The 15,281-nt window shown below is 38.5% G+C and overlaps 1 protein-coding gene across 3 annotated transcripts; it reads right to left on the bottom strand.

The window, feature by feature from the left end:
• Positions 1-776: 776 nt before the first annotated feature.
• On the bottom strand, positions 777-3,427 carry LOC130857079 (lithostathine-like). Of its 3 annotated transcripts, none has more exons than XM_057742359.1 (6): positions 3,410-3,427; positions 3,022-3,205; positions 2,334-2,452; positions 1,987-2,124; positions 1,224-1,350; positions 777-941 (listed from the first exon to the last, which is right to left on the bottom strand). In XM_057742359.1, the coding sequence occupies exons 2-6, from the start codon at positions 3,095-3,097 to the stop codon at positions 874-876; spliced, it is 528 nt and encodes a 175-aa protein (XP_057598342.1). In that variant the 5' UTR covers positions 3,098-3,205; positions 3,410-3,427; the 3' UTR covers positions 777-873. The 3 variants fall into 3 exon arrangements, with proteins under 3 accessions (XP_057598342.1, XP_057598343.1, XP_057598344.1); XM_057742360.1 differs by having other exon boundaries at positions 841-941; positions 3,022-3,102; positions 3,410-3,421; XM_057742361.1 differs by lacking the exons at positions 1,987-2,124; positions 3,410-3,427 and having other exon boundaries at positions 874-941; positions 3,022-3,097.
• Between the last annotated feature and the right edge of the window lie 11,854 nt (positions 3,428-15,281).

The following is a 15,281-nucleotide window of genomic DNA, read 5'->3' as shown; positions in this document are numbered from 1 at the left end:
GGACCTACTGGGGACCATTCTCACAGGTGCCCTATAGCAACTAGGCAACATGTGCTTAGATGGACCCGTGCTAGCTGAACGTGATGACTTAAGTACAGAATTTGATAAATGTTAGGAAACTGTACTCAATTTGACAGATTACTCTCACATCTGTCAAAACCAATCACAACAAAAACAGATTTTCATTTTGGTTATCTGTTTTATCCATTTAATTAGTTTATTAATTCATTTGTATTGTATTTTATGACTATCAATAAAATCTGTTCATTATGTTTCACACTGATGGTTTAAGAGGTACAGTTCTAAGCATCATCACATACTCTAAGACTGGTTGCATCACACCATCAGAAACATGTCTTGGGGGGATGTGTGAGCAGCAGAGTGTGTGGGAGAGCGATGTCTTTATCTGTCCACAACCCATATCCTACCACAACCTACAGAAGCAGTGCTGATGTACCTCACCACAAAACACGATCTGCCAAAAGGAAATATATATTTCCCCAAGGACCTGGGTGAAATTGGGCAGAGACTGACCAAAAATTCCCCTTGCCCACCCACTTCCTCCTTCTCAGAGTTTGTCTACGGGAATGAAGCTGAGAAAACAGGCAACGGAAGACTAATATTTTTATTATGAATCTTGAAAATGCAGCTTATGGAACACACAAAAGACCCTGAAATGAGGCTGGGGAGCAGGGAAGATCAGAATAAAGTGGTCAGGATGAGGTTGTGGGAAGAATATCTGGGAACATCAGAATGAAGTGGTTAGGTTGTGGATGTGGGGAGAATATCCAATTCGGGGATGGGTCTTCACACTTGGTTCCAAGTCCATGATGAGCTGCACACCAGACTTAGGCTGCTGACTTCCCATCTGACCTAATCCTTGAACTTGCAGACATAGGGTAAGCTCACATAACAGTTATAATCTTTCCATTTCAGATATCCTATAGAGACAGAAGAGCTCAAGTGAATGAGGCTGGTGGAGCTTGAGAACCCAATGGACAGGCATCCCACATTCTGGCTGAGGAGTCAAAGGCTCTCCCTCTTCTTCACCAGGGTCCCACTCCAAGGGAAGGAGATAGAAAGAAAGGAAAGATGAGAGGGGATGGGAGCAGAAAGCCAATACTGCAGGTCCAGTTCAGGAGGATTCTCTGATGGTCAGATGCAGAAATGGGGAATGAAAGGATGGAAAAGCCTGGGCAGAAGTGACCTCCTCTGTTTCTTACCTGAGCTTCTTGACAGGCTCCCACAGTAGCCAGGGTTTGAGAGGATGGAAGGATTTGTCTCCCAGGCAACGTAATTGAGCACATCAGTGCTACTCCACTCCCATCCACTGGCATTGGGCTCAGAACCCTATAGAGCAGAGGATGGAGTCAAGTGAGGTGGAAATGTCTTTAGAGTTCCCCTTGCCTGATTCCGTCATCTGGAACACCTGATCCCTGCCCCCAGCATCAAGGAATTAACTCTGCTCTTCCAGGTGATGCCCCACAGCTCTGCTCTGGGAAACTCTCCCTGTTTGCTCCTATTGGCAAATTCCAAAGCAAAAAAATCACAAATACCAATGGAACCCCTAAGAATAGCATGTCACTGTGTGAGCGGCACTTGGTGGTGCAGTTGTGATTTCTCTCTGACTCTCCAAGACAATGTCTGTTTTATAAAAGGGAAAATGCAGCAATCCTAAATCTTCATTTAGAACTTGCTAAGCACAGTATGTGCAGACTCAGGAAAGCTCAGAGAACTGAATTACAATGCATGATGTGTGAATTGTATAGAAGCTTGACAAGAGGCAGATTAACTTTAGTTGGAAAGGAGACCTGCACAGAACTCAGCTCTTCAGCTGGCCTCAAGGCCCTTCATTCTCCAATTACCCCCTTCATGTCTAAGTTCCAGTGATCTCTACATTATTTCCTAGGCAGGCACAGGGGACAGGGAGGGGCCTGGGTGGCCATAGCATCTTGGAAGGAAACAGATTAGAGAGGATGAGTGTACCTCTGTGGGGTCATAGAGCCCAATCCAAACATCTGAGGTGGTCTTCAAATTGTTCTTGACCAGGGAGGCCACGAAGGAGCCCTCAGCCCCACTGAGCACAGACACAAGGTGTCCTGAGGACCTCTTCTGGCAGGCCATCTGTGTGGAGAAGGGAGAGACTATGGAGGGATTGGAGACATCACTGGGGGAAGGGCAGGGCTGAGGTAGGTGAGAAAGGGTGTGTTTGCAAAAGATGAGGTGTTCATTCTCACCCTCAAGAAACTCTAGAGATGGAGACCCCTGGCCCCCAAACCCTGTCTCTAATTTGCTTCTCCTTATCACCCCTAACTGCAAATCCCAGCACTCACATCTGCATCCATCCAGGTTTTAGGTGTTGTGAACAAGGCGTAGCAGTAGGACGCATAGGACATGGAGCCTTTGGGGCAGCTGATCCGTTCAGAGGGCAGTTCCTTCTGGGGATCTTCCCCTGGGGAGGAGGAAATAAAGGAGAGTGATGGGGTGAAATGGAGAGAGGGGATTGCAGTGAGGATGTGACCCTGGGGAATATCTATGACACCAGTGCTTGGGGCAGTGACACCAAACACCTGACTGCCTGTCACCACTGCCAACACTCCCAGGATTTTTTTCTTAACCACATTAGACCTCCTCATTGGGAGATGATCTGTTTCCTTTTTATTCACCTGCCTTATTCAAAAGTCCAATCCTTCTCCTCCTCTAAGCTGTTTCTACACTAGATCCTTCAATTGTTCTCCTTCTACTCATCTATTATGACCCTCTATACTTCCTCTCCTTAATCACCCACATAAATTAGACTATACTGAGAAAATGGAAACCATCTCATCCCACTGTTACTGGACCACTGGGGTGCCTCCCACCACTAGTTACCCTGAAGGAAGGAGTGATGTTGCAGAAATTGCAGGCAGTGTTGTTGTGTGAGGATGTACCGTTACCATGGGAAGCACACAGGAGCTTTCGTCCTCTTCTTGGTCCTGAGCAAACACTGGGAGCCCAGTGCTAGAGGCAGAGAAGATTTACCTTGGACCTGAGCCAGGAGTATCAGGCAGGAGATCAGCATCCAGGACAGGCTGGGGAGGCCCATGCAAGGCAACATTTCGTCTGTGATGTGCAGAGGCAGCCAGAGAACTAAAGGAAGTGGGGTCAGAGAGAGGGCATGGGAAAGCCCCTGTTATACCTCTTGTTTTTTCCTCTGTCTGGTCCCCTAGGAATCAATCCATCTCAGTAGCATCCTTCCCCTTCCATATTTCTGGAAAGGATTGGTAAATCTATATATCCTACTACACCTGAGACTTGCCTGGACTGGCTTTGCCCTGTCTCAGAGCTCCTGTGTCCTTGTATACCTTCCCTGAAATGTGCGAGGTGAAACATCTGTCATGGGTCTCATCCTCTCTCATCTCCCACTTACCTGTCTTGCAGGGATCTGCACTGGTTTGTCAGGGCAGAAAGGCCTGGGTTTTTATAATAGGATTTGAGGGAGGGGCACTGAAATGAATAGCAGGAAAGTGGAGCCAGGAAAGGGTTCATGGGAAAATGTCTGGCATTGATTCAGGAGATTCCCACCACAAGGACAAGATCCTTCCCGTCAAAGGCTGGGAATTGCCACAGCTGTTGCCTCTTTTTCTTGAGCAGACAAACACTTTCCCAGGAACAGGTGAAGTTTGTGCTTTTTCCACCCTTGTCCAGGTACCTTCGTCTGAGAAATTTACAGGAATGAAGGCATCTGGTGGCACAAATTCTGATGTTTCATAGTCTAAAAAATACGTGACATTGGATTGCTAAGGAAGTACCAAAAGTGTATTTTGCGGCAATCTGCCAAGAACTGACTCTTGTTGGCGTATAAATGAATTTCATTAATCCTTGTCTTTTAAGATTAAAGAAAAACAAATTAGTAATAAGTAAAAGTTGGGTGAGTATAAAATTGGAAAATATTGCTGAGGGCAAGATATTAGTTGAGGGAAACAAAAGAATTGAAACAAAGGGAAAGAGCAATGGTTTAGCATTGCTGCCTCCTTATTGCAACAAGGTGTGAAGGAAGCATGTAGTGTTCTAAGGTGATAGGCCAACCAGGATCAGGTAGATTTTCCTTCTGGCCACCTCTGTGTGGGAAGACTGAGAAATAATTTCTCAGTTCGGTTCAGTTCAGAGCTGGGGATTTGATACGTCAGAGTGGCATTCGCAGACTGCGACCTGCAGACCCCTGAGGGTCTTCAAGACCATTTCAGGGGAACTGTAAAGTTTCAATTCTCATAACTTTACTAAAATGTTATTTGCCTTCTTCACTGTGTTGACATTTGCACTGATGGGGCACAGGCAACAGTGGGTACAAGTTCGGGGGTCTCAGCATTCACCAAGGCAGGGTCTTCAACCTGTGTTCTTCTCTCCCACGAACTTGCAAGAAACAAACATACATTCACTCTAAAATGTCCTTTGGGACTGCCCTGGCAGTCAGTGGTTAAGACTCTGTGATTCTACCCCAGGGGGTACAGGTTCAATCCCTGATCAGGGAACTAAGATTCCACATGCTGAGTAGTGCTGTGGCCAAAAAAAAAAAAAAAAAAAAAAAAAAAAATGAACTTGATTAAACAGTAAAGATAACTCATTCTAGTAAATATTTTTTTAAAAAATTTTATTTTATATTGGAGTATAGTTGATTATCACTGCTGTGTTAGTTTCAGGTGATTCAGCTACATATTTTTCCAAATTATTTTCCCATTTAGGTTATTACAGAATATTGAGCAGAGTTCCCTGTGTCGTACAGTAGATCCTTGTTGGTTATCTATTTTAAATATAGCACTGCATCCATGTCAACCCCAAATCCCACTTGAATATATTTCTTCAGAATTGTGTGACTAAGTGAGAAGTCTGCATACTGAAGTGTAATGGTTGTCTTGGGAAAAAGCATTTGCAATCCACTGTTTTTGTGGAAGACAATTCTTACTTGAAAAATGGACTGAGAGACAACCTTGTTAATCACCTATGGTCATTTTGTTGACGTTAAAAAGATGATCAAAATTAGCTATTAAATAATTATTTTATATCTAGGATTATAAATATCAATGTTTATTATAAATATCAATAATTCTCATGAATAAGAATTCTTTGGTGTCCTCAATACTTTTTAAGAGTGTAAAGTGTCCTGAGATCAAAATGGTTTGATAACCTCTGATTAACACTGAGATACCAATTTCCAGGATATATTGGGGGATGGAGACAAATTTTATGTTATAATACAGGGATACAGTCAGCAAAGTCTAAAAGGTGGGCAAAATTCTACAGGATAATGACTCCATTTCCTCAGCCCATGAACTTAAAGAAATAAAGCAGTATGAAATTCTTAACATTTGAAAGATGTGTTAATCAACTACAAGGTATGGCTCCTGTTTGTATCTTGATTTGAACAAATCAAATGGGAGAAGATAATTTTGAGACACCTGACTAAGTGAGAACATTTGAAAAAAATCAATGGATTATATCATTTTTAGGTGTGGTTACAATATTGTACTTATATTTAAAGCGATATTATCATTTAGACATGGGTGATAGAATACTTACAGTTCAAATATGTTGTTCAGGATTTGCTTCAAAGTAATCCAGTGTTGTAAGGGTAAGGAAAGGAACACAGATGAAATGAAAGGCCACGTGGGATAATTGTCATTGCTTGGTGATAAATACATAGAGGGTTATCGTACTATTCTCTTTGGGTTTCTTTGATTTCTTTTCATAAAATACTGGGGAAAAGTTCTGGAAAAAAGAAAAATTGAGGCTCAACAATTTTTAAGAAAAAATTTTAAGGCCAGTCTGACTCAAGAATATAGCTGCAAAATTTCTGAACAAAATACTAAGCAAAAGAAGTTTATCAATGTACGTAATAAATGAAGGAAAGGAAGAGTTGATCTCAGGGATGTAGGGATAGTTTTCTATGAGAAAGTGTTACTGTAATCTCGACATTAATAAATCAAAGGAGAGAAATATATGGTGATCTTAAAAGATTAAAAAAAAAACATTCGGTGAAATCCTATACCCATAGTGAGCAATAAAAATTCTTAACAGGGATGGGATAGATAGGAATTTCCTTAACATGATAAAAAAAATTACAAAGACTCAAAAGTAAAATATTGAAACATTTCCTTAAATATCAGAAATGTCCTACATTCACTGATTGTATTCAGCAATACTATGTTATAGAAGGTACACATATGAGAAGATAAGGAACATTTAAACATGGTAAGAGAGGAAATGAAACTGTTACTCTTTGCATATGATATGTTTTCTCCATAGAAAACCCCAAAGATGATGCAAATTAATTGTTTGAATTACTGAGAAAATTTAGCAGGCATGAAGAATGTGAGCTCAGTACACAAATTCCAACAGAATTTTATATTCCAGCAAAGGTACTTTTAACAAAGTTACTATTTTTAACTGGAAGAAAAATATTACATATCTAGGAATATATGTGATAAAAAAGATAGTCAAAAACCCATAACAATTTTCCAGCTATAAAGGAGACATAAATATATGGAGTAATTGCTCATGTTTATAAAGAGAAAGTCTCAATACCCTCAAGATGTACTTTCTCACTATATTGATTAATGGAAGTGCAATTGGAATACTAAAAGGATTTTTCTAGTAATTTGATAAACTAGTTTAAAAATTCATAGAGAAACACAAGAATAGTCAACATATTTCTGAAGAAAAACAATGAAGTGAAGAATTTTATCTAGCCACACATCAAAACTTTTTACTATAAAGTAGAACAGGTGCAGGGAGAGCAAACTTGACTGGTGTAATGAAAGAGAGAGCCCAGAAACATACTTACTATATGTGGAAACAGGAAACCTGGAAGGTCATTGATGATCAGAATGGGCTGAAGCATTTGGGTTCATTGTTTATCCATATGAAAAAAAAATAAATTGAATTCCTACCTCTTAAAATATAAACAACAACAACAACCAAAATAAAACAAAACACATTCCAGGAGAACTGATGACTTAAATGTGAAAACCAACATTTTAAAACTTTAGAAGAAAATATGTTTAAAAATATGTTTTTTTAAATCCTTATTGGAGGATAATAGTTTTACACTGTTGTGCCAGTTTCTGTTGTACAACAAAGCGTATCAGCTGTATTTATACATATATCCCCAAATTCCCTTCCACCCTCCCTATCCTACCCCTCTAGGTCATCAGCACTCATTGAGTTGATCTCCCTGTGTTAGCCAGTTTCTTTGGCTTATGAAGGCATTTCTTAAACACAAAAAGCACAAATTATAAAATAAAATATGACCACCTCAAAAGAAAAAGAAAAAGAACCAAGTAAATGTGTAAGGGAAAAATGACAACAAATGCTTTATATATATATATCTGACAAGGAATTGATTTCTAGAATATGTTTATAACCATAAAAATCCACAAGAAAAAGAACAATACCTTCATTAGAAGAGAAGAGTGAAAAAACATGAGCATGTGTTTCACTAAAGAAGAAGCACAGTGATCAATATATATATGACCATATGTCAAACTCATTTGCAATCGATTAAATTAAAATCAAAATGCAATATAATTTCACACCTACCAGACTGACAAAAAAGAAATTTTGACTCTCCAAAATTTTGGTGAGAATTTGGAGCAATGAGTCTTCCATATTGCTGTTGGCGGTTGTGTAAATTGACAGAACCCTTTGGGAGAACTGATGTTTTCTTACAGCCTGATAATCATTCCACTCCTAGGAATATACAGCTTGCATACAAATGCCAAGTAGCATGTATACACAGGATGTTAACAGCATCACTATTTATAATGGCAAAAAAGCCAAAACAAGCCAAGTGTCCATTAGCAGGAAACTGGATAAATATTTTGTGGCTTAAATAAGCAATGCATCTGAGTGAAACTGAGTGAAGCACAGTTACAGGCATCTGTATGGCTTAGCTTCAATGATATAATGTTGAGGAAAAGTTATCAAAATATAGATGATTATAAACTGTGTAATTTCATTGTTTAAAGGCTCAAAAACAAGATAAGAAAAAAGATTCTACATCATTTAGGCATAACTTTACATAATAAATTATATTAAGAAGAGGGGAATGATAAACTCAAAAATTTTGAATTATTACCTCTGAATGAAGGGAGAAGGAAATTGTTGGAATGAGGACACAGGAAGCTTCAAATATATTAGTAGTTATATACGTTCTGAGTATAGTGATAGTTACTTGAATTCAAAAAAACGTTCCTTTAATCATATACATGATACTTTTATTGTCCTCTATAAAATATGATATTAAAATTAAAGTAAATTGAATTAAGTAATGTAAGAAGACCATAAATAATTTTAAATGTTTTTTTAAATTATTGGAGTTAGCCTATATAAATCAATCTAAAAAACTGACGAACTTCAGACAAAGGTTTCATCAAGATAATGGTCAGGTTATAGTCATTGGAAGGCTTGACCAGGGATGGACTATCTACTTCCAAGATGACTGATTAACATGCTAAATTTTGCTGGCTGCTGACAGAAGGCTTCAGTTCCTCAGCACGTGGACCTTTTCACAGGGCTTCTGGAGTGTCCTTACAATGTGATGATTAACTTCCTCCAGCATGAGTGATCCAAGAGAGAGAAACACAGAAGCTGCAGTGTCATTTGAAACATAGTTTCAGATGTTGCATGTGGTCATTTCTGCAGTATCTTATTGGTTAGGTGGGTCAGTCCAGTCCAATATGGTATGGAATTATATGAGGGTGTAAATACCAGGAGGCAGGGATCATTAGGTCTTATCATGGTAGCTTGCTACCAGAGTTGGAACCTGATACAATATCAGTCATAGGTCAGAAATGCTATATAAGTGGGCTGGTCATTATTTTTCCCCCCTAGGAGATTCTATTGAATCTATGTAATATATACCATTTTTCCATGGGAGGAGGAATTTCACTCTGTTTCATCCAGCATCCCTCAAACTTCAGATAAACTTGGCCGTGTGTGAGAGTAGGAGACAGGGTGTTTATCTCCTGCTAGTTACAGAATCTGATGCCTAAGGCACTACCTCTTCAAGATGTTCAGTTATAAACTGAATTTATCATCTCTCTCCTGTTAAAAACCTTTCAATATTTCTTCATTATCTATTTTTGTGATTAGCTATTGCTGCACAGCAAACTATCCCTATTTAGTGGCTTAAAGCAACAATTTATTATTATTTCTCATGGTTTTGAGAGTTGACTAGGGTTATTTACATGGTTCTTCTTGGGGGTTTCACACACAGATAACTACTGGAGCTGGAGTCATATAAAAGACCAATGTCTGTGATGTGGAGGACTGGACCTCAAAGATGACCACATACAGAAGTGTACTTGATGCCATTAGTGGCTGAGAGCTCAGGTGGGTCTGTTAACTAGTTTTCAACACGGGGCCTTTCTACATGCCTTGGACTTCTTAGAGCATGGAGGTGTCAGGATAGCAGGACTTTCATTGTTGATCAGGAAAGCAGAAGTGGCCAGTGGTCTTATAGTAGGTTGAGAAATGACATTAGGCCATTTACACCACACTCAATAATGCTTGTTGAGTAAATTAATATATTTACTTATAATGGTTTTGATAATTATAACAGCTACATTTAATTTCATAATACCTTACAGGTTTAGAAGACTTGGATTTTAATTTTATTTCTTTCATTTAACGTGTTATTTTGAGGAAGTAATCTTATTCTCCCCTCCTTGGATCTGTGTTTCTCAATTTTCCAATGAGGATTTGGATGAAGAGGACTCTGAGGTACATTTTATAATTCTCCTTTTGTTGGCTGGAATGCTGTAATACTGTGCATATTTGTCAAGAGACCCACAGAGAAGTATTTACTGTTCTCATATTAAAACCTTAGATACTCTTTAGGATGGCCATCTTCTTCCCTTATTGCACCAGAGGAATAATTTTTGAGCAAGCTTTGGGAAAAATACACTATCATGAAACTAGGCTGGAAACAGAGCCAATGCAGATCATTTTCACTAGTATCGGCTGTTAGAAACAACTTATTTCCAAAATGGAAATGTATACCCGCTGGGCTCTCCTTGCATATTTGCATAAATAGAATATACTTAAAGAATTATCACATATTTTCAACTAAATAACTTCATTCAAGGTATAATAATTTGTTAAATTCTGTGAGCTCAACCCCCATGGAACTTTAGGAGAAAGAACACTTTGCCTAAAGTACTTAACATGGCAACTGACAAATATGTGAAAAACTACCAGGGAAGAATCTGATTACTAAAAGGACACATTCTTTCAGAAAATATTTCAAAAATTAGTAGAGTTTGATAGGTGCTGTCTGTTTCTAATCTTTCCTTCTTCTATGAGTTAATTTGAGTCCAGTAGGGAGACTGATTATATACATCAAGACACTGGGATTTGGGCTAAATAAAGAACAAAATAGGGACCACAGCTCAATGCGTAAATGTGTTCTATGGAAGAGAATGCTCTGAACGTCAATTTTTAGAGACTAGTTTACTAAAGGAAAAGCAAAAAGAAGGATTAAGAGCAGGAAGGAAACAGTTCAGATAATCTGAAATCCCTCAAGATATATGAGCTTGTGGATTAGGTGGAGTTAGGAAGTCAGAGTACAGGCAAGTTTTGCTGCTTAGCCTCACACTTCATGGTGTGAAGTGGGAAGAATAGGGAGGAAAGGCAATTCATAGAAAATTCTACTCAAAGCACAGTGCATAACATCCAAGTCTCTCTTTTTTCATGCTTCCTCCTTCTTCTTCTCTCTGTTTTGTAACTCTGCCTTAGTTGCTTAGGGGAGAATGTAAACATGAGTAAGATTCCACTGTAATTGAAGGGAGGACCAAGAGATAGGTCAGAAGCAAAATGGAGACACCAGCCTGAGGGTTAGTTAGAGATGAAGTAAATAAGGTAAAGTAACCAGGCATCCCAAACTAAGTTGTAGGCAGAAAAGGAATGGTGCGTCTAAAATCTGGAATTGATCCAAGGCAACTGAGGAGTGTCGAGGAAATGCAGTGTGTTTCACCCAGGGGCAGAAAACTTCTAAGACAAATTCAAGTGGACAATATTTTTACAATGTGGTGAGAAGAGCCAGCTCCAGCCCTCGGCAGTACTTGAAATTAGATGACTCCCCCAGAGTAGGGAACCTGGGTGTGTGAAGTTGGGGGAAATATGGGCTTGAGATTCCCAATAGAATTCCAAGGCTGGAAGTTATCTGAGACAATATGAATGCTTTAAGGTTATGATGCTCTCTTTCCTACCTCATAATGTTCCCCGGGCCATCAGATACCCACTCCCACGCAAATTTGCCCCCATGCTAGCCAAGACAGTGGGCAAGTGGAAGGGACAATCAGTTAGGCAAGGTTGGGATCTCAAATCAGAAAAACCAATCTCATGGGGTTACAGAGGGAATTAAAAAAATAATGTATGGCTATCCTTGCACATGGTGCCAAGCGCATATAATCACATAATAAATGGCAGCTGATCAAAATGTTATCTTCAGTGACTGGTAGAGCTCAATAATAGATGCTCAATAATTTTCAGTGGAATGACATAAACACATACAAGTGGTCTGCAGATACAGGTTATGGAGAATAGACTCCACTGAATCATTTCTTTAGCTTACCAGTTAGTTGATTTATTCCTTAACCTTCAAAAATATTCCCTTGAGGACCTCAAGCTAGCAGTGCTTTTCCAGCCTTTGTATTTTCTCTATATTCTTAAATACAATAAAATGACATTTATTTTTTAAAGGTATTCAGAAGTTACTAACTTAGGAAAGCACTTTACTTATAAATTCAGTGTCATCAGAGAATTGCCAAACTAATTTGTCCAGAAGCTCATCTGATTCTAACTAACATTTATTCAGCACTAATTCTGTGCCTGGCACTGTGCTAAAAAGTGCTACACAAATGGTCAACTTAATATCCAGATCATCATTACGAGACAGCTATACTCACTCTCATTTTTCACACAAGAAAATTAAACTTTGGAAAGGTTGAATAACTTGGCCATGCTTCCTCAAAAGTAACCAAATAGGGACTTCCCTGGTGGTGCAAGGGGTTAAGAATCCATCTGCCAGCCTTGAAAACACAGGGACAGGGAACCCCTGTGGAGCAAATTTCTTTATTTTTCTGGACAAGTAAAGATAGAGATAGTAAGTACCTCCAGAGATATTTAGAGATGTCTCTCAGAGAATCTGCCTACATTTCAGGGTAATAAACATAGGAATGCCTTACTCCCCTCCCCAGAAACATTTGCATATATTTCAGGGTAATAAAAGCCATGTTTCTCTCTGTAAGTTGTAGAGGAAGAAGGGAGGAGCAAGTTTTACCAGCGGCTCCTCTATAAGATCAGAGTCTTCCAATCTTGCAGTTTCTATGCTGTAACACACTGTCAATACATGAACAGTTACAAACTGGAACTCATGAGGAGAACTGGGGCTGTAGGAATTAAACTGTAATTTTACTCTCCTTTCACTGTGAATAATAAACTGTCTTTGCCTCCAAAAAAAAAAAAAAAAAGAATCCACCTGCCAGAAGAGGGCCTCCTGGGGAGGCGAAGGTGGCCTGAGGCACAAGGCAGGTACAAGGACACTTATAGCTGAGACCCAAGGAAACAGAATTATTATTATTTCTATTCATCTGGTCCATTCTGTGGTTGGTTCTAGCTTTTCCTTTTTTAAATTATGATCTTAGTCCTAAGGGATCTTCATGTTTTATAACATATTTTTTATTCTATTTTACTTTTATTTTTAGCCTTTTTATATATTTCTATTTCTAGCTGGCTTTTTTTGTAGTGTTCAGTTTAATCTCTCCTATCTTCTTTTCTTCTTTATCTTTAATACATTTCTATTTTATTTTTTTCTTTTTCTTTTAATATTTCCAGTCATACTGTACTCTGCTGCTCCTCTGTGTTCTATCCCTTCTTATTTTACTTTATATTATTATACTTTTAATCAATATCATTTGCCTGCTCTGTTTCCTTGCTTTATTCTTGAGATGATGCACTGCTTTGGTTTTTGTTATTAGGTTTTGTCTTTATCTTAGTTCTAATTATAATGGTCTGATTTCATTTTGGGGATCTTCAGTCTATCTGGTTGTTCTCTTGCTCTTTGTTATATTTGCTCCCTGTTTCTATTTGGTCCCTGTTATATTTGATCCTCATTTTCAAAATTCCCTGTTTGTTTTGTTTTGTTCTGTTCTGAATTTTTGTTGGTTTTCTCTCTCATTGTCTGATTGCATTTTCGGGTTCTTCTGTCAGGTTGTTCTAGTCCTTTACATTCTATTAGATTCTGTTTTTGTGTTTCTTGTGCATATACAAGTTTCCTTGATTCAGTATTTGTTTGTTTGACTTAACCTATTACCATTAGTCTGGGGCTTGGCTAGTCTTTCTTAATCCCCTTTAATGCCATGATGAGCAATCTCTGGAGTCTGGATTCCTCAACCAGAAGTCAAGTCGGAGGCTCTGGGGAGGGAGCACTGAGTCCAGGATGCTAGACCACTAAAGACTCCTCAGGCACAGGGAAGATTAACCACAGAGAATTTTCATGGAGGCCTCTAGCAGTGTCTAAGACTTGGCTTCTCCTGACTGTCTGCAACTTCCAGTGCTGGAAACCTCACACTGAACTACAAACAAGATAGGAACAAAAGCTCACCCATCAGCACACAGACTATCTAAAGCCATATTAACCTCACAGATACCCTAAAACACATCACCTGACATGGCCCTGCTCATCAGAGAGAAAAGACTCAGATCTACACACCAGAAAGCAAGCACAAGACCCTCCCATCAGGAAGCCTACTCAAGACACTGGACCGACCCCACCACAGGGGGCAGAGAACAAAAACAAGAGGAATTAATACTAGGCAGCATAGGGAAAGGAGAGAGCAAATACTATAAATTAGACAAATGAGAAAACAAAGAAACACCTTGCAGGCAAAGGATCAAGATAAAAACCCACAAGAACAAATAAATGAAGAGGAAATAGAAAAATTGCCTGAAAAAGAACTCAGAATAATGATAGTAAAGATGACCCAAAAATCCTGAAAACAGAATACAGAAAATACAATAAACATTTAATAAGGACCTAGAAGAACTAAAGAACAAACAATGATGAACAACACAATAAGTGAAATTAAAAATACCCTAGATGGTATAAACAGAATAACTGAGGCAGAAGAACGATTAAGTGAGTTGGAAGATAAAATGGTAGAAATAACTGCCACAGAGCATGAAAAAGAAAGAAGAATAAAAATCATAGAAGACAGTCTCAGAGACCTTGGTGACAACATTAAGCACACCAACATTCGAAACATAGGCATCCCAGAAGAAGAAAAAAAGAAAGGGTCTGAGAAAATATTTGAAGAGGTTATAGTGGAAAACTTCCCCAACATGGGAAAGGAAATAGTTAATCAAGTCCAAGAAGTACTGAGTGTCCTGTACAGAATCAACTCAAGGAGAAACACACCAAGGAACATATTAATCAAACTAATGAAAATTAAACACAAAGACTTTAAAGTAAAGGCTATTACAAGAGACAAGGAAGGACACTACATAATGATCAAGGTATCAATCCAAGAAGAAGATATAACAATTGTAAAAGTCTATGCACCCAACATAGGAGCACCTCAATATGTAAGGCAAATGCTAACAGCCATAAAAGGGGAAATTGACGGTAACACAATAATAGTAGGAAACTTTAACACCCCACTTACTTCAATGGATGGATCATCCAAACAGAAAATAAATAAGGAAACACAAGCTTTAAATGACACATTAGACCATCTTGACTTAATCGATATTTATAGGACATTCCATCCAAAAACGACAGAATATGCTTTCTTCTCAAGTGCACACAGAACATTCTCCAGGATAGATCAAATCTTGGGTCACAAATTAAGCCTTGGTAAATTCAACAAAACTGAAATCGTATCAAGCATCTTCTCTGACCACAATGCCATGAGACTAGATATCAATTTCAGGAAAAGAACTGTAAAAAATACAAATGTATCGAGGCTAAACAATACATTATTAAGCAAGCAAGAAGTCACTAAAGAAATTAAAAAGGAAGTCAAACAGTACCTAGAAACAAATGAGAATGAAAACACAACAATCCAAAACCTATGGGATGCAGCAAAAGCAGTTCCAAGAGGGAAGTTTATAGCAATACAATCCTACCTCAAGAAACAAGAAAAATCTCAAATAAACAACCTATACTTACACCTAAAACAATTAGAGAAAGAAGAACAAAAAGAGCCCAAAGTGAGCAGAAGGAAAGAAATCATAAATATCAG

The sequence above is a fragment of the Hippopotamus amphibius genome, chromosome 7 (genome assembly GCF_030028045.1).
Source record: "Hippopotamus amphibius kiboko isolate mHipAmp2 chromosome 7, mHipAmp2.hap2, whole genome shotgun sequence".
Lineage (NCBI taxonomy): Eukaryota > Metazoa > Chordata > Mammalia > Artiodactyla > Hippopotamidae > Hippopotamus > Hippopotamus amphibius.
The sequence above is the reverse complement of the archived record's forward strand: the minus strand, read 5'-3'. Positions and strand labels throughout refer to the sequence as shown.